Genomic DNA, 24,973 nt, shown 5'->3' on the forward strand with positions numbered 1-24,973 from the left:
TTCAACTTTTCTTGGCCATACATTTTCCAGGATACGTTGACCGGTGAACGTTATTTACGTTTTTTAGAGAACGATTTTCAAGACTTGTTAGAAAAGTTAAATTTAGTTATAGCCAATTCTTATCTTTCTTGACTAATTTCACTTAGATTGCATGGCATTCTTATTCTTTTGTGATTTATAACTTATAAAAAGTCAGAATATATTACTAAACGGTTCTTTAGAATTTACATTACACAAACTAAAACTTAATATTGCTGCAGTCACTGCATACACTTTAAGTTATTTTAGAAAATGTTCAAAAAATCCGCCATTGTTTTGAGTTACACCTTTTTAAAACTGAATTATTACCTATTCTCACAAAAGGACCGGTTGACTTAATTAAACTTCTCTCGTACCGCCACTTCGAGTGCCTCTCTTAATTCATAAGTTCTTTTGTAAAACTTATTTTTAACCATACCGCATAAAAAAATATAAAATGGATAGGTCAGGTGATCGAGGAGGCCCATGCAATTAGTCCACCTCTTCCTATCCCTGAGTTTGTATTATTATGATATCAATAATGTTTAACATTTCTTTCATTATGCGGGGGGGCATAATGAAAGTCATTTTGGAAACACTCTATTGATGCGCGAGTATCTACACGCTTGTCTTCATTTGAGAAATTCATATTTACAATTTTTGTTTATTTTAAGTTTGAATGTGACAGCTTCACATTTATGAGAGTAACGGCGATTGAACTTGTTTCCATGGCTAACTAAGTGAAATTCTTTAAAAATGATAAGAATTGGCTATAACTCAGTAATTTTTCGAAGAAAACATATTATAGCTTATATCGCTAAAAAGCTTAAAAATGCCGCTTTTTATGAAGTCATGGCCAACTATGGTTTCCATTTAAAAAACATATGTTTGTGTGATATGTCAAAAATGACAGGCTTTAGAAAAAAACAGAGGACACGATCTCATTAAGGATGTGATTATCTACAACTTTTATCTGAAAACTTTTTGTCTAAAATAGCTTATAATGGAATTGGGGACAATTTTTAAAATAGCCGAAATTTGTTTTTTTCAAAATATCTAGTAAGCCATGAACTTTTTCATAAATCTGAAAGGCGCATATTTATGACCCCACACTGCAATTCTTTCCCCATTTAACCGACTCTCTATCTCCAGTAGTTTCCAAGATACCCATAGAGAACATCGCAGGAAACTCACCCTGTATATAGTATGTTAATGTCACGCCTAATATTTATTTACACCTTAATAATCCTTGTTTCTTTAATAAACGATTAATAATTTCGTTACATTTATGCAAACTATTTTTGCTTCCTGTTTCAGTGTTTTGACGGTTACCATTACGCCACTAGGGCCGTCCAATACGCAATAAGGACCAACCTTTAGAAAAACAAACCTGACGACTGACATCAAAAGAAAAAATAACGTTTTTCACCAGTTTAGCTCACTAATCGTAAGGTTCATTAATCGTATCCGTAATTTATTAATAAGTAATGAACAAGCCAAATATTCATTAATAAATGTGTACTAAGTTGTGTCGTTTTAGAAGAGCTAAGAGAAAATTAATACAAATTATATTACAATAAAGTTCTGTAACATCCTTTCTTTAAGATTTAAGGAAAACGGTTAAATGAAAACAAAGTATTAAATAATCAAAATTTATTTTGTAGTTGGTCTCCAATGGGGCAAAATATTCTGCGATGTTTTAAGCATATTATTTTCTATATTTAGTAAAAATAGCTTAAAAATAATATAAAACACTATTTCGATAATGTTGCATTCATTATTGTAAAGAGATAATATTTTACATTATACAGGGTGGTCCGAATTGTATTAGGGAAACTTATACAGGGTGTCCCAGAAATACGTGCAAGTATTTTAAGGGATAGTAGATCTCGATAAAAGAAACATATTTTCTCTTTATCGTTTTTTAATTTTCAAAAATTTATTTTTTTATTTGCAAAAAAATGTTTTTTTGCTAAAATTTTGAGAACCACTGGATCTTTTCTGGATTTTCTTACTTGTAAATTTAATCTACTACCTCTGTTGCCATATTATCAAGAAATTATGTTCTTTAAATAAAAACAAAAAAATTCCAAAAAATTTTCAAAATTTTTTTTCGCGAAAAAAAATATGTTTATAATAATAGTCGATAGATTGTTTATTTCAGCAACCACGGAAAAATGAATTATACATTCTAAAGCTTTGAATAAGAAGACTAAGGAAGGAGCATAATGCTATCCATGTATTCATGCATGGTGGGCGGAAAAGGCACCATAAAAGCTCTCTAGGGTGGGGATTCTTGACAGTTCTGTTTGACGATTCATTTGACACATTTGAATTTGATTTGAAATTTTGTGGATTTGTCAGTCTTTATGGAGCTTATTTTATGTTATTTACAGATTTTTCTTCAAATATCCACTTAGTAGATAGTAGGCCGCGCCGAGTAACAAAGTAACCGGTTGTCATGGTGATCGGGACATACCTTTGACGGATGCGTGACATTTCATTTCAACAGATTGAAGTGTGTGTATTTTAAATAATAAAAAAATGAGTAAATTTGAAAATTTTGAGAAATATAATATGTTAGAATGTTATATTGAGTCTAACAAGCATTGACACAGCTGATTTATATTTTGAGCGGTATACAGAGCGCGAGCAACAAAACCCAGCCATTTTTAAAAGGTTAGAAGATAATTTAATCAATTTTGAATCTTTTCAAAAACCGCGTCCGAAAAATTATCAGAGAGAAGATGAAGAAAATCAATATATTAATGTCCTCGGACCCGAATACATGAATTAGCAATTAAATAAAATTGAACAGTACGAAGGAAATAAAAAATAAGTGTGACAGAAACAAAAGAACATATTTTAATATAAACTCAAGAGGTTACTTCAACCGGGCTTCTCAAATGTCTCTCAAAGACTACATTAAATGTTCAGACTGCTGCCCATTATTATCTAGACAGAGTTGGTATCGTCTCCGCACGCCACCGCTAACAGCATTTCAATAGCTCTACTTGATGTTGTTGGAGCCGTGTTACGGCTCCGAGGACATTAATATATTGATTTTATTCATCTTCTTTCTGATAATTTTTCAGGCGGGGTTTTTGAAAAGATCCAAAATTGATTAAACTATCTTCTAACCTTTTAAACATGGCTGGGTTTGGTTGCTCGCGCTCTGGATACCGCTCAAAATATAAATCAGCTGCCATTTGCTTATGTTTGTTAGACTCAATAGGTGCTTGTCAGATATAACACCCTCCGAATTTTGTACTTTTTTTTATATCACTCGAAAGCATACATCGAAATAAGTATTTCAAGCCAAAAAAAAGTGTGGATGATCCATAATTTAATGAAAAATAAACATCTAATTATTGCTACAACAGGCTACTTTCTATGCGAAAACTCCTCCAAATTTTGTCGGCGTTGCCAGATTCATTCATTTCTTCTTGAAAGGTTCATTAAAAAAAACACGTGCTGGTCGGAAGAAAACTCACGTTAACAACAGACTATGACAACAGATTATTTTAAAATCAAGAAAAGGCGATCGTCTGAGGAACTGCTCCTACCCATAGCTGATATTTTGCCTACGAGATCTGACTATTTATAACTACAAAGTTGCACGAAAGAGTTTTGATTGCGTTGGTTTCAACTTGTTTGGGGGTTAATCTGTTGTTTTTTTATATTTTAATACGAATCTGAGTGCTTTCAATATCTTGATTTTAAAATAACTTATAATCTGTTCTTATCGTGACAGCGCTACTGTATAAGGATTTGTTCGTCCGGCGACCGGCACGTAAAATCAAGTGAAAGCAATCAGATTCGTATTAAAATAAAAAACAAAACAAAAGATTAACACCCTCACGGAAAGGTTGAAACCAACGCAATCAAAACTCTTTCGGTCTCAACTCTTTTTTTGTATCATGTAACGTACCGTATGATCGAAAAAAAACGGCGTCAGCCATGGCTATGAAATGAACATCGCTGTCATTTTATATGTAAAATTATATGGGGAATGTCATCGATCGTCATTTCCAAGCCAACTGGACGCCGTTTTTTTTTCGATCATACGGTATTATGTATCATACAAACAAGAAATAACTTTGGCAACAATGCTTAGGCAGCTTACATCCTTAACAACAAATGGTGACAGACGGCTCCGGCGGCAAGTTTGAATCGAATGAGTAAATTGATCAGGCAAATATTACAAAAGATATCACGAACTCTATTTTTGATTTATGACTTATTAATGCTTCTCAATGATTAATTCTGACCTTTATATTAATAAAAAATGCATATAATCGTCATATTTTACAATAATTACACGCTTATACAACTTCACCATAACTTAAAAATGCACTTTTAATTTATTTATTTTTCAATAAATTGTGGTTCATCCGCAATTTTTTTTGCTTAAAATTCTTATTTAAGTGTATGCTTTCGATTGATATATAAATAAATGCCAAATTCGGAGGGTGTTATATCTGACAAGCACCGACTCAAAACATTCTAACATATTATATTTCTTAAAATTTTCAAATTTACTCATTTTTTATTATTTAAAATACACACACTTCAATCTGTTGAAATGAAATGTCACGCATCCATCAAAGGTATGTCCCGATCACCATGACAACCGTTTACTTTGTTACTCGGCGCGGCCTACTATCTACTAAGTAGATATTTTAAGAAAAATCTGAAATGTTGAGGTTAATAGTGAAAAGAAATATAGAGTGTTATATATTTTCGAGAAGCCCATGCCAAGCTGAATTAGAAAATTTAAAATATACAGGGGGTTCTATTTAAAAAACATAAGTATAGTTAATATCTCAAAAAATATATTTTTCGAAAAAAGTCTGACTACGCCTCTGCATTCTACACAGAAAAGTGCCTTTAGAATGTATAATTCATTTTTCCGTGGTTGCTGAAATAAACAATCTATCGTCTCTATCGAACATCTTCAAAAAGTACAAAATTTGAGAATGTGATCAAGATAGCCACGATCCGTTTGCGCCATTGTAATTTTTTCAAAAAAAGAACCCGAGACTGCAGTATCAGAATTTGAATATTTCTCACGGTTTCCTAGATACCATATAGAAACAACCAAAATGGTCCACCCTGTATATACCTAAATCAGCCCAACTACATCACAAAATAAGTACATTGAACTCAAATTTGGTCAGATTATCGTGTATCAAAAGGAGTGATACAAGTCAAAGCTGGAAATGTCGCAGTCTATTTTTGGTCCCTTTCTTCCCAGTTGCTTGTTTCTCTTATCTCTCCATACATATAACTTTTTATGTATTCAAAAAGAGTGCAATGAATGTCGGTAAATTTCTAGTATGTAATTTCTGAATAATCAACTAGTATCTAAGGTAGTTTATCGAATTTTGAATATTTATTTTGTTTTTTTTTTGTTCTTTTTTGTACCTTTGTGTGTATTGAGCAGATTTTTTTTTGTTATACGTATATCTCGCTGACGTACCTTAGTTATCATTAAGTTGTCCCATACTGTCATTCTTAAACGCTGTTATTTATTTTAATGCGTCAAATATTCACCAAGTTTTTTTCAGATGTGCATTGACGATCTTGATATTCGGGTAGATTATTTCAAAATCGAGAAATTAACAAAATCTAAGTAATTTGTTAACATTGTAGGTACAAATATCAAAATATTAAATGTGATATTCTATTATATAGTAATATATAACATAAAATCGTTACGGTTTAAAATGACAGTATAAAAATTAATTTAAAATTTTATACCGATTTATCGTAAATATGTATTTTTTAATTAATAATAAAAATAGAATCACAAATTTTATATTAAACTAAACAGTTAACACCATATAATTATAAATATAATTTTAATGAATTAGCATTTCAATTTATTGAGTTATAAATCTATGAATAACAAACAATATACCGTCTGATGCATCAGCTATATGGTAATTTTTTTTTGTGGAATTATGTTCAATGATATTAAAAGGTATGATCAAACTTTGTTAATGACAGAGAAAAAATTACATAAGATACTTTTTAACTGCCAAAATCAAAGCGATCATTAAATTTTCTTGTCATATTATCGTAAAATCATATACAGGTTGGGCCACTGAAAACTTACAATGACTATAATTTCTAAACCAAAAAAGATATCAAAAAAATAAAAAATACGGTTTCTATAATATCGAGGGGGAATACATATGACGTACTTTTTGAACCACTCCGACCTACCCCTAAGGCGGCACCACTACTCACTTGAAAATCTTAAATGGCAACAGCCCACTTGTGGCGCCTTTTTAGAAAGCCCATGAAAAATGCTAAACGATGATCATAAAGTTTTTAGGGTGAAATTGAAAAACCACCCCTTACACGCAAAATTAGGTGGACATTAATGAGAAAAGTGATTTTTTCCGCATAAGTTACAAATTGGGACCCAGCTAAATGAGGCTTTTTTCAAACTACCCCGACCCACCCCTAGGTGCCACCCCCTCACTTCTAACCTCAAGATAGCGATACTGCACTTGTGACACCTCTTTGGAAAGCGTATAAAAAATGCTGAGCAACTGTCATAAAAAACAACGAAAAAAATAGAGCCTAAAAATCAATAGAATGAATTATTTTTGTATCCATGAACCATTGCGAGAAAAAAAGCTGGTACAAAGAAATTTATTATAAGTCTTAATGAAGACCTCATACACTTTCAGCAAGATGGAGCCCCTTCGCATTATTCTATTGTCACAAGGCGGTGGTTGGATAAATATTATCCAAGGCAATGGACTGGCAGAAGTGGTCTAATCGAGTGGCCGCCAAGGTCACCTGATCTCACTCCTTTAGACTTTTCCTTGTGGGGTTACACTAAATCCATAGTCTACAAGACAAAACCAGGTTCGTTGCAAGAATTGCGGCAGAGGAGAACTGAAGCATGGTCGAAATATTCCGAGAGAGACTTTCCAAAAAGTGAGAGAAGAATTTGAAAATCGTTTGTATTTTTGTATGGAACAAAACGGCTCTCATTTTGAGCAATTATTAAAATAAATTATCATTTTAAATTTCTTTCAAATTGTCACACCTACATTTCTTGCCGCTAACCAGTAATTAAGTTGAAGTCTGTATGACCATCGTTTAGCAATTTCAATTAGCTTTCCAAAGAAGTGTCACAAGTGGGGTATCGATATCTCGAGATTAGAAGCGAAGGGGTGCCACCTAGGGGTGAGTTGGGGTGGTTTGAAAAATACTTCAATTGCGTCATTTAGCTGGGTCCCAATTTGTAACTTATGCTGAAAAAATCACCTTTTTCATTAATGTCCACCTAATTGTTGGTGTAAGGGTAGTTTTTCAATTTCACCCTAAAAACTTTATGATCATCATTTAGCATTTTTCATGAGCTTTCCAAAAAGACGCCACAAGTGGGGTGTTGCCATTTAAGATTTTCAAGTGAGTAGGGGTGCCTCCTAAGGGGTAGGTCGGGGTGGTTCAAAAAATACGTCATATGTATTCCCCCTCGATATTATAGAAACGGTATTTTTAATTTTTTTGATATCTTTTATGGTTTAAAAATTATAGCCATTGTAAGTTTTCAGTGGCCCACCCTGTATAATATACAGAGTGAGTCTTAAATAAGTGCAAATATTTTTAGGGATCGTAAAAAAAATTGAAAATGTGGAATTTTTTTAGATTTTAGTTAAAAAATATAATTTGTTGATAATATGGCAACATAGGTAGTAGATTAAATTGAAAAGAAAGAAAATCCAGAAAAATTCCAGTAGTTAGATTGGAAAATTTTTAAAGTAAAATATATCGGTTATTTTAGATTTATTTGAAAATCGGTAAAGAGAAAATATCTTGGAAAATATGTTTCTTTTATCGAGATCTACCAGCCCTGAAAATATTTGCACTTACTTAAGACTCGCCCTGTATAAAATTCTCGTGTCACAGTTTTAGTTACCAAACTCCTCTGAAACGACTTGGCCGATTTAAATGAAATTTTATATGTATATTCAGTAGGTTTGAGAATAGGTTATCTATTTTTATACCCCTAAGTGATAAGTGTGGTCCACCCCAATTTTTTTATATTTTGGAGATTTTTTTTCGATTTTTTTATGATGTGGCATTTGAAAATACATACAACCCGGGATTTTCACCCCACTACCATCAAGCCTTATTTTTTAATAGCGATATTAGTAATTCAACAATTTTCAAGCCCGGTCGATAACTGATCAATTACCACTTGATCAGTTATCTCCGCCAGGCGTCTACCGGTGCCACTTCTGACCCAGTCAACAGCATGGAGTAACTAAGAATAAAGCCGGGACCCCATAAGGCCACACGCCACGCCACACCATGCTATCCCACGCGAACTCACGTGTTGCGACGTGGGAAAGAGTGTACACATGAGATGTGGAACAGACGAATCGCCCATCTCACGTGTAACAGCGTGGGATGGCGTGAGCCCTAGTATGTATGCAACACATATAATTAAATGGAAAAACATAAGATCATAACAGATCGTCATGACGTAGGGTCGCATGGTGTGGCGTGGCGTGTGGCCTAATGGGATCCCGGCTTTTAAGAAATATTTAACTTCCATATTATCTTAAATTCTTAAATTATTATTACAAGAACTTAAAATTTCCATAGTTATATATATTATATTATATGGTGTTCTAACTGCTTATTTCTCTTTTATATAATGTCCTTGATTTACAATAATATAAGATTTAAAAAAAAACGTTTATGAGTAGCCAATACAGTGCGATTATCTAACTTCCAATAAATTTAGTTAAGTCAGAAGTTTTTTTGAGCTACATATTTTAAATTGGGCTACTTAACCCTAAGTAAACCCTATTTGATTTTTTTCAGTTTCTTTGACCTTTAATATATAATTTCTTGTTTGATGGTTTTTGGTTTTAGGTCACTATGTAAAGATTGTTTTTTTTTCAAATTATCTTTATTTACGATTTGATGTTCCAAAAAAGGATCGAAATTATATTATTGTAAATTGATGTTTTTTGTTATATAAATAAAATATGAAAATAAAATTTTAATATGATTTATACAGGGTGAGTTTCCTAGGATGTTCTCTATGGGTATCTCGGAAACTGTCCCTAATTCCATTATAATCTATTTTAGACAAAAAGTTTTCAGATAAAAATTGTAGATAATCATATTCCTAATGAGATTGTGTTCTCCGATTTTTTCTAAAGCCTGTCATTTTTGACATATGACACAAACATATGTTTTTTTTTAAATGGAAACCATAGTTAGCCATGACTTCATAAAAAGCGCCATTTTTTAAGCTTTTCAGCAATATAAGCTATAATATGTTTCTTTCACAAAATTACTGTGTTATAGCCAATTCTTATCTTTTTGACTAATTTCACTTAGTTAGCCATGGAAACAAGTTCAATCGTCGTTGCTCTCAGAAATGTGAAATTGTCACATCCAATCTTTGTAAATTAAAATAAACAAAAATTGTAAATAATTTTTTTTAAATGAAGAAAAACGTGTAGGATTATTGGTTCAACTTTTCTTCACCATACAAGATACTTTGACCAGTGAAAGTTGCTTAAGTTTTTTAGGCAACGTTTTCCAATGGTGTTCTAATTTTGTTATGATTTATAACTTATATGTTTGTGTCATATGTCAAAAATGACAGGCTTCAGAAAAAATCGGAGAACACAATCTCATTAGGAATATGATTATCTACAACTTTTATCTGAACACTTTTTGTCTAAAATAGATTATAATGGAATTATGGACAATTTTTAAAATAACCAAAATTTGTTTTTTTCGAAATATCTAGTAAGCCATGAACTTTTTCACAAATTTGAAAGGCGAATATTTATGATCTCACAAAACTGCAATTCTTTCCCCATTTAACCGACCCTCTATCTCCAGTAGTTTCCGAGATGCCCATAGAGAACATCGTAGGAAACTCACCCTGTATAAGAGGAATCCACTATTTAATTAAAAAAAATACATTTTAAGTTCAATAATTATAAACCAGAACCAGATTTTATTATTTATTATTAGTAAATACATGAAATATACAAAAGGATTTGTGCAATTTTTCTCCCAAGAAAATGTTATTGAGTAATGACTGTTCAATGTGATTTTTTTTGTATTGTGCTGTAAGTGTAGGATATATGTATCGTACGTATAGGTAGTTGCAGTAAAACAGAAACCACAGGAATATCCTGATTTATACATTTCAAATTTTAATCGTAACAGACACAGTTTGAACTCGGCAAAAAATATATTTAGCGATGGAATTTTCGCTTTATTTAGATACCTACTTATAAGTAAATGTCAACTAAATATTCAAATAATTTTTGCTACTCTTGAAACATAAACTCAATTTGTGTAAGAAAATAAACACAATGTTGATATCTTTATAACAATTCAAGTATTAAACAGGGATTTTAATATGTTACAGAAAAAATAAAGAGCAAAAAATCGGGCAAAATCGAAGTAAAAATTTATAATATTATTTATTATGATTTAATAAGGCATATTTCCGTTGATTGAAAGAATTGGGAAGATAAGTAACCTAATGGGCGAATTCGTGACAAGGCTGATTCGATTCGCCCTTACGTCTCAAGAGCTGGACGGTGGAGACACCAATCGTTCTGCGGTCAACACATAAAACACTTATTTTCTCTAATTCGGCCAGGGAAGGCATATCGACGGTGCGGAACTGGAAGTGACAGTGTTGCCGTATTTAAATGTGTAATATCTGTAATACTCTTGTTTATATATTCTTAAAGTTGTTCAACCGACTAGACAAATTGTGCTGCCAACTGGAGGACAAATCGTGAACCTTTCGGGGCAGAGTCAAAAATATCGATTATTTTCGTTATTTTCCTCAGAGTAATGTAATAATATAGCCCGGGTTTCTGCGAACTTTAATAGTGATCAGCTGATTAAGAAATTTAAACGAAACTTTTATTTTATTGTAAATTGTGGATTATTTTTGCCTGTTATTTTAAGAATTCTAAACCGTATTAACAAAGAAATTATTATTTCGATATGTTGGTACATTATTTATAATTTATGATAATGCTAATTGCTGTTAATTAATATTTAAAAAAAAGTTATATACCTATTTTAATTTGGTTTAATGCAGGTTTATAACAGAATCATTTCATTCTTAGATTATTTTATTCTAAATTGAGTGCTTTACCAATTTTACGACATTTTTGATGACAACTAATTGGCATGGTATTATTGGTATGGGAATTAGCCAAGAAAGAAAAGAATTGGCTATAAAAAACATATTATACCTATATCGCTGAAAAGCTTAAAGAATGGGGCTCTTTATGAAGTCATGGCCAACTAGGGTTTCCATTTAAAAAAAACATAATGTTTGTGTCATATGTCAAAAATGACAGGCTTTAGAAAAAAAAACAGAAAACACAAACTCATTAGGTATGTGATTATCTACAACTTTTATATGAAAACTTTTTGTCTAAAATACCGTATGATCGAATAAAAACGGCGTCAGCGATGGCTATGAAATGACGATCGATGATATTTTCCATATAATTTTAGATATAAAATGACAACGATCTTCATTTCATAGCCATCGTTGACGCCGTTTTAATTCGATCATACTGTAGATTATAATGGAATTAGAGACAAGTTTTAAAATAGCCAAAATTTGTTTTTTTTTCGTAATATCTAGTAAGCCTTGAACTTCACCGAAAAATCCGAAAGGCGCATATTTAAGACCCCACAAAACTGCAGTTCTTTCCCCATTTAACCGACTCTCTGTCTCCAGTAGTTTCCGAGATACCCATAGCGAACATCGTAGGAAACTCACCCTGTATAGTATTTAGAAACTAACTATTATTATTATTTGACTTGATTTATTTGATTAATAAGACTCGATTAATTTATTTTAAAATAAACTTGATCAGATTTTTTTTTTTCGTATATTCTACTACCAGAAAACCAAAATTATATGATAAGCACTTTTCAACGAAGTTGAAAGAAGATATAGTGTATCTATCACAATACTTAATAGAATTACTACAATTAGAAGAAAAACAAAAAGAAAAAATACCCAAATACCTTCACCACTCATCTACAAAATAAACGAATATAATCTCTTATAAAAACACTACACAACTACTTCTTGTACTTTACACTGAAAAAATGATCAAACTTACTAATTAACCAAACAAAAAGAAAAAATAACTAAATTATCCCTTCAATTCATCCTACAGAATAATAAACTATGAAAATACTACTAAACTAATTCTGGTATTCTACACTAAACATTATAATTAAACTTAATAAAATTAATCTGATTACTACAACCACAACAACTACAAAGAAATAAGAACATTTTTTAAAACTAAAAGAAACAGAACTTCGATACTTGCGACCAGTATAATAGATCAAGCTGACAAAGAATATAAAATACTTTAAAAATGTGCATTCAGAAAGAAAAAATATCTGGAAAAATATCTAAACAAACAAGTTTTTTTCTTATCAGTGAAAAGCATCGGCCTCGTCGGCCTTGCGGAATTTGTCGGGTATTTACAATGGTCGAATGGAATAATTACCAGCTTTTATAGCATATCTAATAGACAAAAAGTATCTGGTCGATTAGTAACCAATTGGCACAGTCCGAAAATTATCGATTTTTATTTTCTCTGTATTAACGTACTACCTAAAATCTGTAAATCTACGAATTCATCTTCTGGCAACACTGTCTCCGGCAACTTACTCTGTCGACTGAAAGCAGAACTAAGGTACAGTTTTCTTTATTTGCTGCGCTGTAAACGACTATAAGAGCACAACGACGCAGAGCTAAACTAAATCTCGGAATTATCGGACAGGCTAACGATAATGCCAGCTACATCTCGAAGAGGTTTTGTGCCACGAAATCGCCCATAAGTGTGGAAACACGGTGCAAGCAGGTTTTTCGCTTACCGATAGTCGGCTCCGATCTGGGTACCTATTCTTGACATCGTTCGCAACTTTGCGTATACGCATTACGTGTATTGTTACATGGCTTTTTTGGAGATGCGAGATGCGAGTGATATTTGAAGATGCGAGTGGTCAAGAATAGGTACCCTGAGACGGCCGGCGGTGGTTGCCGGTAAGCAGAAACCTGCCTCCACTATGTTTGTACCCTAAGGTTGCGCATCTTCTTATTTCTTCAATCAACGATATTTGTTTTTGTGTATTTAATATTATATTTTTACTAGTTATTTATTTAGTTATTTTAAGTATTGTATTCGTTCATATTTAAAGATTTCGTATCTTCGAAAAAATACGCAAAAGTGGCTTTTGAAACTACTCGTGGGAAAGACCCTTTTTTATTTTATGGAAAATTGACATTATAGAACTTGACAAAAAAATATTTAAATTAGAAAGAGTAAAAAGCTTCCACACAACCCTATTTTCGAAAAATAATTATTCTCAGTGAATTTATAGCTTCTTGCGAATAATTGCATGACTGGAAACTTTTAAATTTTTTCTATTTAAATATTTTTTGGGCCAGTTTTTATATCAATTTGTCATAAAGGATGTATAGGGCGAGGCCCTTGAAAAAAAATTCAGGCAGGGTATAATTCTAACCATGTATTCATGCATTAGAGGCGGTATCTTTGGGCGGTATCGACATCATTGGCCCCCATACTGGACGATCCAATCTGACGTTTTAATTGACATATTTGAATTTGATTTGAAATGTCGAGTATTTGTTTATCTTTACTCAGCATATTTTATGTTATTTATTTATTTTAAAATTGATTTTGTTCAGAGGTAATAAATCTAAAAGGAAATTGTACAAAAACTTAAATTAACAGTGAAAATGTGTAAAAACACTGAAAATTAAATATGTAAAATTACCTGTAGATAAATATTCAACAATATTTTAATATTGTTTCTATTGAAAAAAAATAATTTAAAACCTAAGTACATTTTTTATTGAATAGAATTTGAATGTACAAAATAGTTTAATTTTTGTTCATACTTTATAATTAATTGCAAAATGTGAAAACTAAATTAATAATTAAAAATATTTACTTTTTCATTAATCTGCGTTTTCAGAACTAGCTTAGTTTGGTTTTGTTTGGAAGCACTACGCCACATAAGTGGGCTCTATATAAATTTTAAAGAGTTGGTATTAAAACATATCAGATATTATTGAACATCTATAAAAATGATTTCATTATTTTAGAACCATTATGGTCTTCTATTCTTTGCCAAGGTAACTATATAGGAATATTTCTGTGGTTTTCTGTAGGATAGTAATATGTAGGTGAAGTTTTTAAATTTAATTATTCTCACTGATTAGAGTGAAATTATATTTCAAAACATTACCATAGGGTATTCATATACCAATCCAATTATTCGGTAAAAAAATAATCAAAGTTAGAATAGGCCACATCCCCTAGAAAAAATAGCGTAATTTTTTTAACACAAAAAATATTAATATTTATATTATAATTAATACTAGTTTTGCTCCCTAGTAATTTATGAAGAATTTTATTTCTTTATTGTTGGATTGTTGGGGTGTTTTCTTTTTGAATGGCCTAATGAGTATTTTTAATTTAAACGTGGTTTTGGAAAATCTATTTTTTGTGTTAAAAAATAAACTAGAATAAACCCAAAATTCATGTTATCAAACATTTTAATAGGACCACACTTCAGGTTAAAGGCGGACTGTGTAAAAACAACTTTAACAGTAATACTATTAATTATCCTTTAGACAGTGTGCGGGTAAAGATCAAACGTAAATTGTAAAATAACAAGTATTTATCAAGATATCAATAGAAGATTTAAACACTTAAACAAACACAAAAAAAGAAAAATTTACAATGTCTTATTACACCCTCTACACTATTTGGAAAACACTTCGAAGCAGGTTAAGGTCGTGTTCTGCTGCTTCCTCTAGTCCCTACAAAAAAACTTGCCCTAAAGTTTTAAAGCGTCGGTATTCCAGTGCCGGACAGTAACACAGCAAGTGCTCTATGGTTTCTTCTTCCTCTCCGCATTCTCTGCAGTAGTCGTCGTCGGAAACTTTCCATCTCACGAGGTTTACCCCCGTGGGACAGTTTCCAGTAACGGCACCTAAAATTATGCGTACTAGGTCCTTTTTGTGCTCTAGTAGTTGTTTTGTCTTTTTGCTATCTACCACTGGCCATAGTCTTCGAGCTGTAGCGCAGTCCTCACGGTGTTGCTACATCTCTTGCTGGTTGGCTTTGATGGCAGTTCCTATAGCCTCCTTCAGTGTCACAAATTACCTATAACAGATGCGAAAGAACACCGAATTACGCGTTCAGGTTTCTGTGACCTTCAGAAAGAGTTCATAGACAATCCGCATCAATGTATAGTTTGGGTTATTATTTGTTTGGGTGAAAATAATCTGCACCAATATGTTATCGAGGCATACAAAAAGGTCCACAGACTTCGAGACATACGAAAAATCAAGTCCATTTAGCGTGTGTCGCAATTTTCACACCTTAAAAATTAGTTTTTTTATAGCTATAGCAACTGCAGCGACTATGAAAAAAGCTGTGTGATTTTCATAGAAAATAAGGGCACCTGTAATTCATTTGAGAATGTTATAAATCGCTAAAAGAGGTTTCAAATTCCCTCATTTCTATTAATATTAAATAATTTTTTTAAAAATTGAACTAAAATTGTTACTTATCTTTAAGAACAATTCAAATTCAAAATTGTTGCAATTCAAATTCCCTCATTTAAGGTGAATATTAAAGTAAGTATAAATACAGCTCATTCTAAGCTCTACTTATCTTTAAGAAAAATTTAAATCATTGTTGCAATTGGGCCTTAATGCCATTTCGAATGAACAATAGTATTAATAATGTACATTATAATAATAATAAATTTTATATCATAGTGTGTATTAAAACTACTAAAACCCTTTTAAATTGATATTATATTAACAACTTTTGTTTTTTAATCCAAAAAAAAGTTACCAATTTTCTCAATCAGAATATTTGCGGTCCTGAAAAGGACCTCCGTTTTCCCATGTCCGTCAAGGTAGGTAATGGGTAAACGGTAAAAAAACAGGATAATGAAATTTAAAAAATTACAAAAATTGTTCAAAAGTGCCTCCCTCTTGCATTAAACAATAACCCAAATGATCATAAAATCCCCTCCACACATTGGATAACATATCAGGGGTGACAGTGTCAAAGGCATTAAATATTTTCTGTCTTAACTGCTCCAAGTTTTTAATTTCTTCATGGCCGTAAATTTTAGATTGTATGTACTCCCATAAAATCATTCACCGAGAAGTCAGGCGAAATTAAATGTCAGTCTAAACAAAACTGTAATTTTTGAAAACTTGTCAAAATTTGGACACACGCTAACTGGACTTGATTTTCCTATGTCTCGAAGTCTGTGGACTTTTCTGTATAATCTCACAGTAATTTAATAGATTGCTCGTCATATTATATCAGCTCGTAGGAGATTAGGAAAAAAAAAGATATTTATAGTTTAAAAAATAATTTATTTAACAAAATTTAATTAAAGACGTGACAAAATAGTTACATTTCTATTGGTTCTATCGGACTTTTTTCGACTGTATAAATCTTTATTTTTTGTACTAACTTTAATGCATAAAATATTTTCAATCTAATAAATAATTTAATGATGTAAATAAGAGGAAATTTCTCACATGGGTGGTCAAATTCTATAGTTTTCATTATATCAAACAGCCTCTGAATGTTTTATTCAGTGCAAAACTCATCAAAATTTAATATAAATAATTTTTCCAGCCCGTCAAAAAAAAATGAACAAATTTTTCCACTTTCATGATCAAAGGCTTTTAAATGGGTAAATAATTTCGAGTTATCCAGAGATTCGGATTCTTTTGCAAATTTTAGACAAATATCACATTGATGTATTTGAAGACCCTTTTTAATGATGTAGTCAAACATAATTAAAGGCATTTTGAGTTGAAAACATTTCTCAGAGGCTGTTTGATATAATGAAAACTATAAAATTTGACCACCCATGTGAGAAATTTCCTCTTATTTACATCATTAGTTTGTGTACCTTGTTATTTTTTACTTTGTTTGTTAGTTTACCTTTGTCCACAAATTGAAAAATTTTTTGACAATAAAGGCATTTATTTATTTATTTATTTATTTATTTATTAAATGATGTATTAGATTGAAAATATTTGATGTATTAAAGTTTACAAATAAAGATTTATATAAAAAAGTCCGATAGAACCAATAGAAAGGTACCTAACTATTTTGTCACATTTTTAATTAAATTTTGTTAAATAAATTAATTTTTATACTATAAATATCTTTTTTTCCTTATAAATAAACACATTTGCATCCCATTTTAAATAAGATATACAAATTACCAAAACTTAGAAATAACAGTTCAAAAGTTCAACAAAATCCTACACGCGTTTTAAAAAGAAACATATAACCACGCACTATGTCATTCCAGCAAGCGAACACGACACAGCATAGGTTTCCGGACTAAACGACTGGTGTATTTACACCACTCAATAGGCGTGTCGGGTTTGCCGAGCGGTTTCCGATGCAGTCGCTTTCTTTCGCATCTGTTATAGGTAATTTGTGTCAGTGTGTTGATCGTCACAAGTGGTGGGTCATCTGCCACGGCCTCTCCCCTGGCCCTGTCTTTGGCAAGTCTGTCTGCTTCCTGATTGCCCACCACATTGCTGTGGCCTGGCACCCAGCACAGAGTAGCCCCGCCCCGACGCAGCCAGGACATCCATCGCATTCGGACGCTTCTCGGCATTCCATCACAGTTTTCGATCTCACTGATTGCATGGTGATGCTTCTTAAAGCGGTCAAGCTGTCAGAGTATATCTCACTATATTCCCTATTGGTCTATCAGCAATTTTAGAACGTATACAGCCATCCGCTAGCCTCAATGGCGTATCCTCTGATGTCTAGTTCACTCTGAGGAAGATGACCTGTGCCCCTGAATTTGCGGAAGCATCTGTGTAGACTCGTCGGATGTCTCCAACAGAGAACTGCAAATACTAGAATCGCAACATTTGCTCCAAGATTCAAGAAATTAAGCAAGCATTATCACAGCTTAAAACTGGCAAAGCGGCAGGTCCTGATAATATACCCGTTGAACTATTTAAGATACACCCAGAAAACATTGCACAGCTACTAGAGACAATAATAGAAAGCAGTTGGGAAACAGAACATATCCCGTCAACGTGGAAAGAAGGACTTATTGTAAAACTCCCCAAGACGGGCGACTTATACCAGTGTAAGAACTGGCAACCATTAACAAGATAATTGCTACAGTCATCCAAAAAAGAATATCAGATGCCCTTGAACCGACTTTGAGAAAAGAACAAGCAGGCTTTAGGCCTCAAAGATCATGTATCGACCAAATTAATACTCTCAGAATAATAATAGAGCAATCTCAAGAGATCGCCATTATACATGGTGTTCGTGGATTTTCAAAGAGCATTCGATATTATAAAACACATAGCCATCTGGAAAGCTTTGAGGGAAAAAGGAATACCCGAAAAAATAATCCGCATGATTAAAATGCTTTATCATGATGCTACAAGCTGTGTATTACATAAAGGTTAAGTGGGGGAGAAAATTTCTATTGCAGTAGGTGTAAAACAGGGCTGTATACTTTCGCCGCTACTCTTTAACATCGTTCTGGATGTAGCACTAAATAGAGCATTTAAAGAACCACTAGGGATACAATGGGGACTCTTAAGCAGGCTAGAAGACCTGGATTACGCAGACGATCTATGCATCTTTTCCCATTCACATTCGGATATGTCTCAAAAACTTCTTAGACTCCAAGAGGAAGCTAATAATGTCGGTCTTCAAATCAACGTGGCGAAAACCAAAGAAATGAGGTCAAATACTCCCAACAACCAAGATCTATACCTCTCCAACCGAGCCATCGAAAGAGTTGATGAATTTCAGTACCTGGGAAGTATGGTTTACAGCGATGGGGGCACAGAGAAAGATATAGAGGAAAGGATTTTGAAGGCACAAAGAGCTTTTGGCATGCTTACACATATGTGGAACTCATCTATATATAGCAAAAAGTCCAGCTCTTCAATAGCAATGTCAAATCTGTTTTGCTTTATAGATGCGAAACATGGAAGGTTACGCGTGGTCTCATAGATCGCCTACAGGTGTTTGTTAACAAGTGCCTTCGAAGAATATTGAGAATTTTCTGGCCCAATCAAATTAACAACGAAGAACTGTGGAGAAGAACATGACAAAATCGAATAGATATCGAAATTAAGAAAAGAAAGTGGGGCTGGATTGGGCACATTTTGCGCAGACCCCACAGAGATATCGCTAGACAGGCACTTGAATGGAATCCACAGGGAAGCCGTGCCAGGGGAAGACCAAGGAATACCTGGAGAAGAACAGTAACCTCTGAAGCCAAGAGGTCGAGAAAACATGGGAGAGATCAAACAGACAGCTCAGGATAGGATCAGATGGAAACATCTCTTAGAAGCCTTATGTCCCACGAAGGGATGACGTAATATATATATATATATATATATATATATATATATATATATATATATATATATATATATATATATATATATATATATATATATATATATATATAATATATATATTGGTTATATATATATATATATATATATAAACCAAACATGATTTTGGGGAAAAAGATAAGGATTCGATCCCGACAAGAGAAGAATGGGAAAGCAACCGAGTAATGAACACTCAAGAGATAGCAGTATATATATATATATATATATATATATATATATATATATAGTATATATATATATATATATATATATATATATATATATATATATATATATATATATATATATATTCTCTTGTCGTGATCGAATCCTTATCTTTTCCCCAAAATCATGTTTGGTGAGCATATAGTCCGTTTTCTGGTCTAGCAGATGTGGACTCGTGTTCACCATGATTTTCCCTTACACTCCGTTACAAACTAATGATATTTATTCATACAGCATTTATTTTTCGATCTGTTTCTGAGTTTCGGAATTTTTGAAACAGATTTCGATCTGTTTAAGCTTAAAAGATAAGCCGCAACATAAGAAAAGCATTGGGTTTGCTTTTGAAAGTATTTGAAGAAATGCTTCGCGGAATGTTTCACGAAATATATCGTGAAACATTTTGGTCATAGTGTAGGGAATGTTTATCAATTATTAATACTTAGTCTTATCAATTTTTAAAAAACATTATCACGATTTTTTTAAACCAATTTTCCCTTGATATTTTGACTTATATCATTATAATTTAATTTATTACATATTATATTGCGTTTGTTCTTTACCCAAAGTATATTATATAAAACACAGTATTTCTAAATAATGTTTCTTTAATTATTATTGGACAATTCAATAAGGTTGAAACTTTTTTAGTAGTACCGCCTGTAACGCAGAGAACATTTTATTAACAGGGTTTAAAAAATAAAACAAAATATGGTTAAATGAAATAAGACTGGTAGAAGAAATGACATTAGGGCGGTGTATAGATGTGGGCCAATTTAGGCTTTTGGTCAGAATGATGTTACGCTTAATATCTAAGTTCAACCTACGATTACTCATCATTTGGAAATCGAGAAAAAATAAAACATTCATGTTTTTATGAAAACCGAGTTTTATTTCAACCACGGCCTACTTTTTAGACAACCAGTCGACTTCGCAGCTGTTGAGAATTCACCAGTGATGGGCGGTGGGTAAATACCCAATGTGTGTAATAAGGAAATATAGGCATATATCTGGTATATACCCAGAAGATGAAGAGTATATACATAGAGTATATTTCGTTGGGGAACCTCCTTGTAAAATTGAATTATTTATCAAACTAAAATAAACATACTTCTATAGTATATACCGGGTATATAGTATTTACTTAATTTGAATGTACCCTGTATATACCTACTGAGTATATTACTGGATATAAATCATCGAGTATTTACCCAAATTTTAATATACCGGGTGTTGTGTTGTGTGTGTTACTACCCCTACAGGCAGTCAGAGCAGTAGCGACGTTGCCAGATCTGGTACATTTCTTATACTAGTTAACCTCGATCATGACACGATATTTTTATGATTAAAAATTGACGAATTTTACACCATAGAAAGATTCAAAAAATGTATACAGGGTTCGGTAATAGTGCGTCGGGCATCTGTAGCTTCTATAATAAGAAAGTTAGGAATTTTATTTAAGTGCCAACCTAAAGTATGTATTAGGATGTATGTCAGGAAAATATTTTAACTTTTACAGGATGGCTTAAAAAAGTGTCAGTCGATCGGTATAATTTTTTTAAATGGAACACCCTGTATACTATTGCATTTTTGCTTCCTTTTTGATCACTTTACATAATTCTAAAATATTATTAAATATTTTATGATAGTTTCAAGGATATTAATAAATAAATTAAAAAAATATTTTTTTTCAGCCTTATATCAAAAAAATTATTAAAAATACTAGAAATGTCCTGGTATTTACTACCTATAGTGGGTTTGTATAAATACTTACTTTGATACAAATATCGTAATCTTAAATCATACAGGGTAATTGATATACAGCGTGTCCACGAAATAAGTTAACAAGAAGAGGAAAAAATAAGTTACTTCTATTTCAAGACAAAAAGTCAATCTTTAACCACCTGGTATAAGATCTGGCGGCAATTCGCGGCAGCCAGTGGCAATTAATTTATATGCAATATACTTTAAGCAACAAGTATTTTCATGCAGTTTGAGAGGACTTGTAAGGGAAAGTAGTTAAAAGTCTTAAAGAGTGACAAGTGACCTTTGTTACCTTCAAATAAATTGCCATAAACTAATATTACTTAGGTTTAATTAAGTGGAAAAAAGAAAAAACAGTTTTTACCTTCTTTTCGAACGTCCATTACAGAAAAGGCAACAGCTTTTATCAATTTTAATAAAATAAGTAATTAATTGGCGTTATCCGAAAACTGTTTATGTCAGCTTGATACAGTAGCAAAAATGTGACATTTCTAATAAAAAACAAGCGCTACACTAGGCTTACTTGATTTTGTTATTTATTATGTATCGTTTACAGGGGAATATAAGAAAAGTATTAGCAACAGTTTTATGCAAACATTTTGAAATAAATATTTCTAAGTAATGACCTATCTGGGAACCACTGTTTAAGGAACAGAAATAATGTGATACATTAAATTTTAAAATCAAGAAATTCAAATAAAATATTCTGTAGCGGCTCGATAAATCTAGTTTATGACCATGTTGGACATAATATGAATATGAATAAAACTCGTGCTATATTACATTAAATTATATTACAAGAAAAAAAAACTAGTATGAAATATTTATAAAATTTTATTTATCTGTAATTCCATACAGAGTATCTTAATATACAACTTAACGGTTAGACTTAGCGACACGTTCCAGTTCATCTTTCTTTTTGATAGCATAAGAGTTGGAGGAACCCTGAAAAATATATATTAAGTAATAAATACCTCGTAATATGAAATAAAAGCAACAACAAAAGCATAATATGATATTTCAGATTATTATTTATTAATGTCAACAAGATTAATTTCTGTCAAGAGGTGTCAGAATATAAAAGGAATTCATCATAAATATCTTTTTGCAAAACTTAATTATATACTTCTACAGTTCTTGTAAATTCTGGTTCTTCATAAACTGTTTATTAGAAATTATCCAGTAAAGATGGCTGAGGAATGATAATTGCTGGTAATTTTGGCGATATCAATCTCATATAAATCAGTGATTTACTAAAAAATTGACATAAAACTTCAAAAATCAACACTAATTATACAAAGATTAGGGTTTGACCTCGCCAAAATTGTCATCAACTGTTATTCCGCAGCCGTCCTTGGCGTTTTTTTATCATATGATAGCTAAATATGCTTTTGTTAGATCATATTATGTGACAAGGTTCTGCCAACTAGCAAGAAATAATTTTTCTTTACCTTAGCAGCATTTATTAGTTCATCAGCTAAACATTCAGCAATAGTTTTTATATTTCTGAATGCTGCTTCACGAGCGCCAGTGCAAAGAAGCCAAATGGCTTGATTTACTCTTCTTAAGGGCGATACGTCCACAGCCTGTCTCCTTACTGTACCCGCTCTACCTAAAAATTAATCAACATATATTACTATACAAGTGTGAAATCTAAAATAAAATAATGGTAACAAAAAAAGATGTTTTCATAACTATTATATTAAAATGCAAGCAGGTCTAGATTTAAAAATGTAAATTTCATACTATACAGGGTGCTACAAATTCGAAGTACGAACATTGTTATCTCAGAAACCGTAATAGATATGAAGATCTTCCCTAACTCGTTGGACAGACTATATTATTTATAAGATATTAAAGTAACCTTACCGATACGAGTAGAATCTTCACGAGGTCCCGAATTAATAATGGCCGTTACTAACACCTAAAACAAATTTAAAAAAATACTATCAACCCTATACAAGACCAACAAATAGCTATAGTTTATAATAATTATCAGATATACTAATCACCATGAATTATGTCTGAAGAGGTGTCAGAAAAATTAATTAAGTTTAGTGTCATCATGGATACCTTTTTTAAATGTATTAAATCAAAATACATTGAAAATATCTGATTTTTTCCTTTATTACCTGTAAGGGGTTTTCTCCAGTTAATAAATGAATAATTTCAAAAGCGTGTTTTACAATGCGGACTGCCATTAATTTTTTACCATTGTTGCGACCGTGCATCATCAAAGAATTGGTCAATCTTTCAACAATTGGGCATTGAGCTTTGCGGAATCTTTTTGCCGCATATCGACCAGCAGAATGTGGCAAATACTTGGCATTCTTTTCCTTGACTGCTATATAATCCTAAAATAATACAAACGTTCTGAGAAAATGAATAAATGTTTATTGATTTGCTATTTTTTAACATACCTGGAGAGACATGTCAGATACTTGAACATCATCGCAGTTCCATTTAGCAAAAAGCTTTATTTCGGGAATTTCGGCTATTTTTTGTGGTGCTGCTACGGGAGCATCGTCCCCCCAATTATCGGACATATCGAGTGGTCTACAATTTAAATAATAAATAATTCAGATATCTACTTAAATCAATTTAAAAATAATATTCTACAATCTTTAATCAGACTTATTATAAAAATCAACAAGAATATTCAGACAAGAGGTGTCAGAAAATTAAAATAAATAACATCATTTTATATTAAATAATAGAATTATTGGAAAAAATATAAAACACGTGTATAATTTGCTAGGAATATTGGTTATAGTTCTGTTGATATTAGCTTTAGAGGATAAACTGTGAGTGATGATAAACTACATGAGATTTACAAAATATACATTTTATAAACTTACTTTTATATAAAAATATTATTGAAAACTCCTTCAATTAAGAGTAAACAAATTTCCAAACTGAAAAGTGTTTCTCACACGAGAACAGCCATTTGCAAAAGGACGTCAGAGATGTTAAATGTCAAACATATGTCAAATTCCAAACGGAAACGGAACAGAATGCGCAGTGAGCGATGCCCACTCTTGGCGCCAAGATTAAAATATTACCTTGCAATTTTAATATCTTTGCTTACAATACATCAGATTCACAGAATTTAGATTACATTGATTATATATCGTCAGTCTATTACCACAAAACATATAATGGAGGATGTACTATAGGTGTACTATATCCCATAGTAAAACCCTTGTAAAACATAAGCATAGACATTTTAAATGCACTGCACAGATGCACTGTTTATACTGCAGATCAGGGTTCGGAAAACTACATGTTACTTTTAAAAACTACATTAACTACATGTAATGTAGGTGTAGTTTATGTAACTTTCAAATATCAAAGGTTTGAGGTGAGGTTTATAATAAGTTGAAGCTTTGGAAAACACAATGGGTATTACCACACAATGTATTTAAGAAAACAAGAAATATG

The 24,973-nt window shown here is 31.8% G+C and overlaps 2 protein-coding genes across 2 annotated transcripts in view; one reads left to right on the forward strand and one right to left on the reverse strand.

Annotated features, from left to right (window-relative positions):
• The window catches only part of LOC115880928, a 270,255-nt gene extending 268,383 nt beyond the window's left edge, over positions 1-1,872 (forward strand). The window contains exon 19 of the mRNA XM_030898260.1: positions 1,336-1,872. Coding sequence (XP_030754120.1) covers positions 1,336-1,343 — 8 coding nt within the window. The 3' untranslated portion in view covers positions 1,344-1,872. The remainder of the gene's footprint in view (positions 1-1,335) is intronic.
• A 20,476-nt stretch (positions 1,873-22,348) lies between these two features.
• LOC115880918 (40S ribosomal protein S5) lies at positions 22,349-24,543 on the reverse strand. The gene is made up of 6 exons (XM_030898243.1): positions 24,391-24,543; positions 23,953-24,088; positions 23,665-23,886; positions 23,402-23,456; positions 22,984-23,144; positions 22,349-22,477 (listed from the first exon to the last, which is right to left on the reverse strand). Exons 2-6 carry the CDS (start codon positions 24,076-24,078, stop codon positions 22,409-22,411), a joined length of 633 nt encoding a protein of 210 aa, XP_030754103.1. The 5' UTR covers positions 24,079-24,088; positions 24,391-24,543; the 3' UTR covers positions 22,349-22,408.
• Positions 24,544-24,973: the final 430 nt, after the last annotated feature.

Source organism: Sitophilus oryzae, unplaced genomic scaffold, assembly GCF_002938485.1.
Source record: "Sitophilus oryzae breed Bouriz unplaced genomic scaffold, Soryzae_2.0 scaffold_1660_pilon_pilon, whole genome shotgun sequence".
Classification (NCBI taxonomy): Eukaryota; Metazoa; Arthropoda; class Insecta; order Coleoptera; family Curculionidae; genus Sitophilus; species Sitophilus oryzae.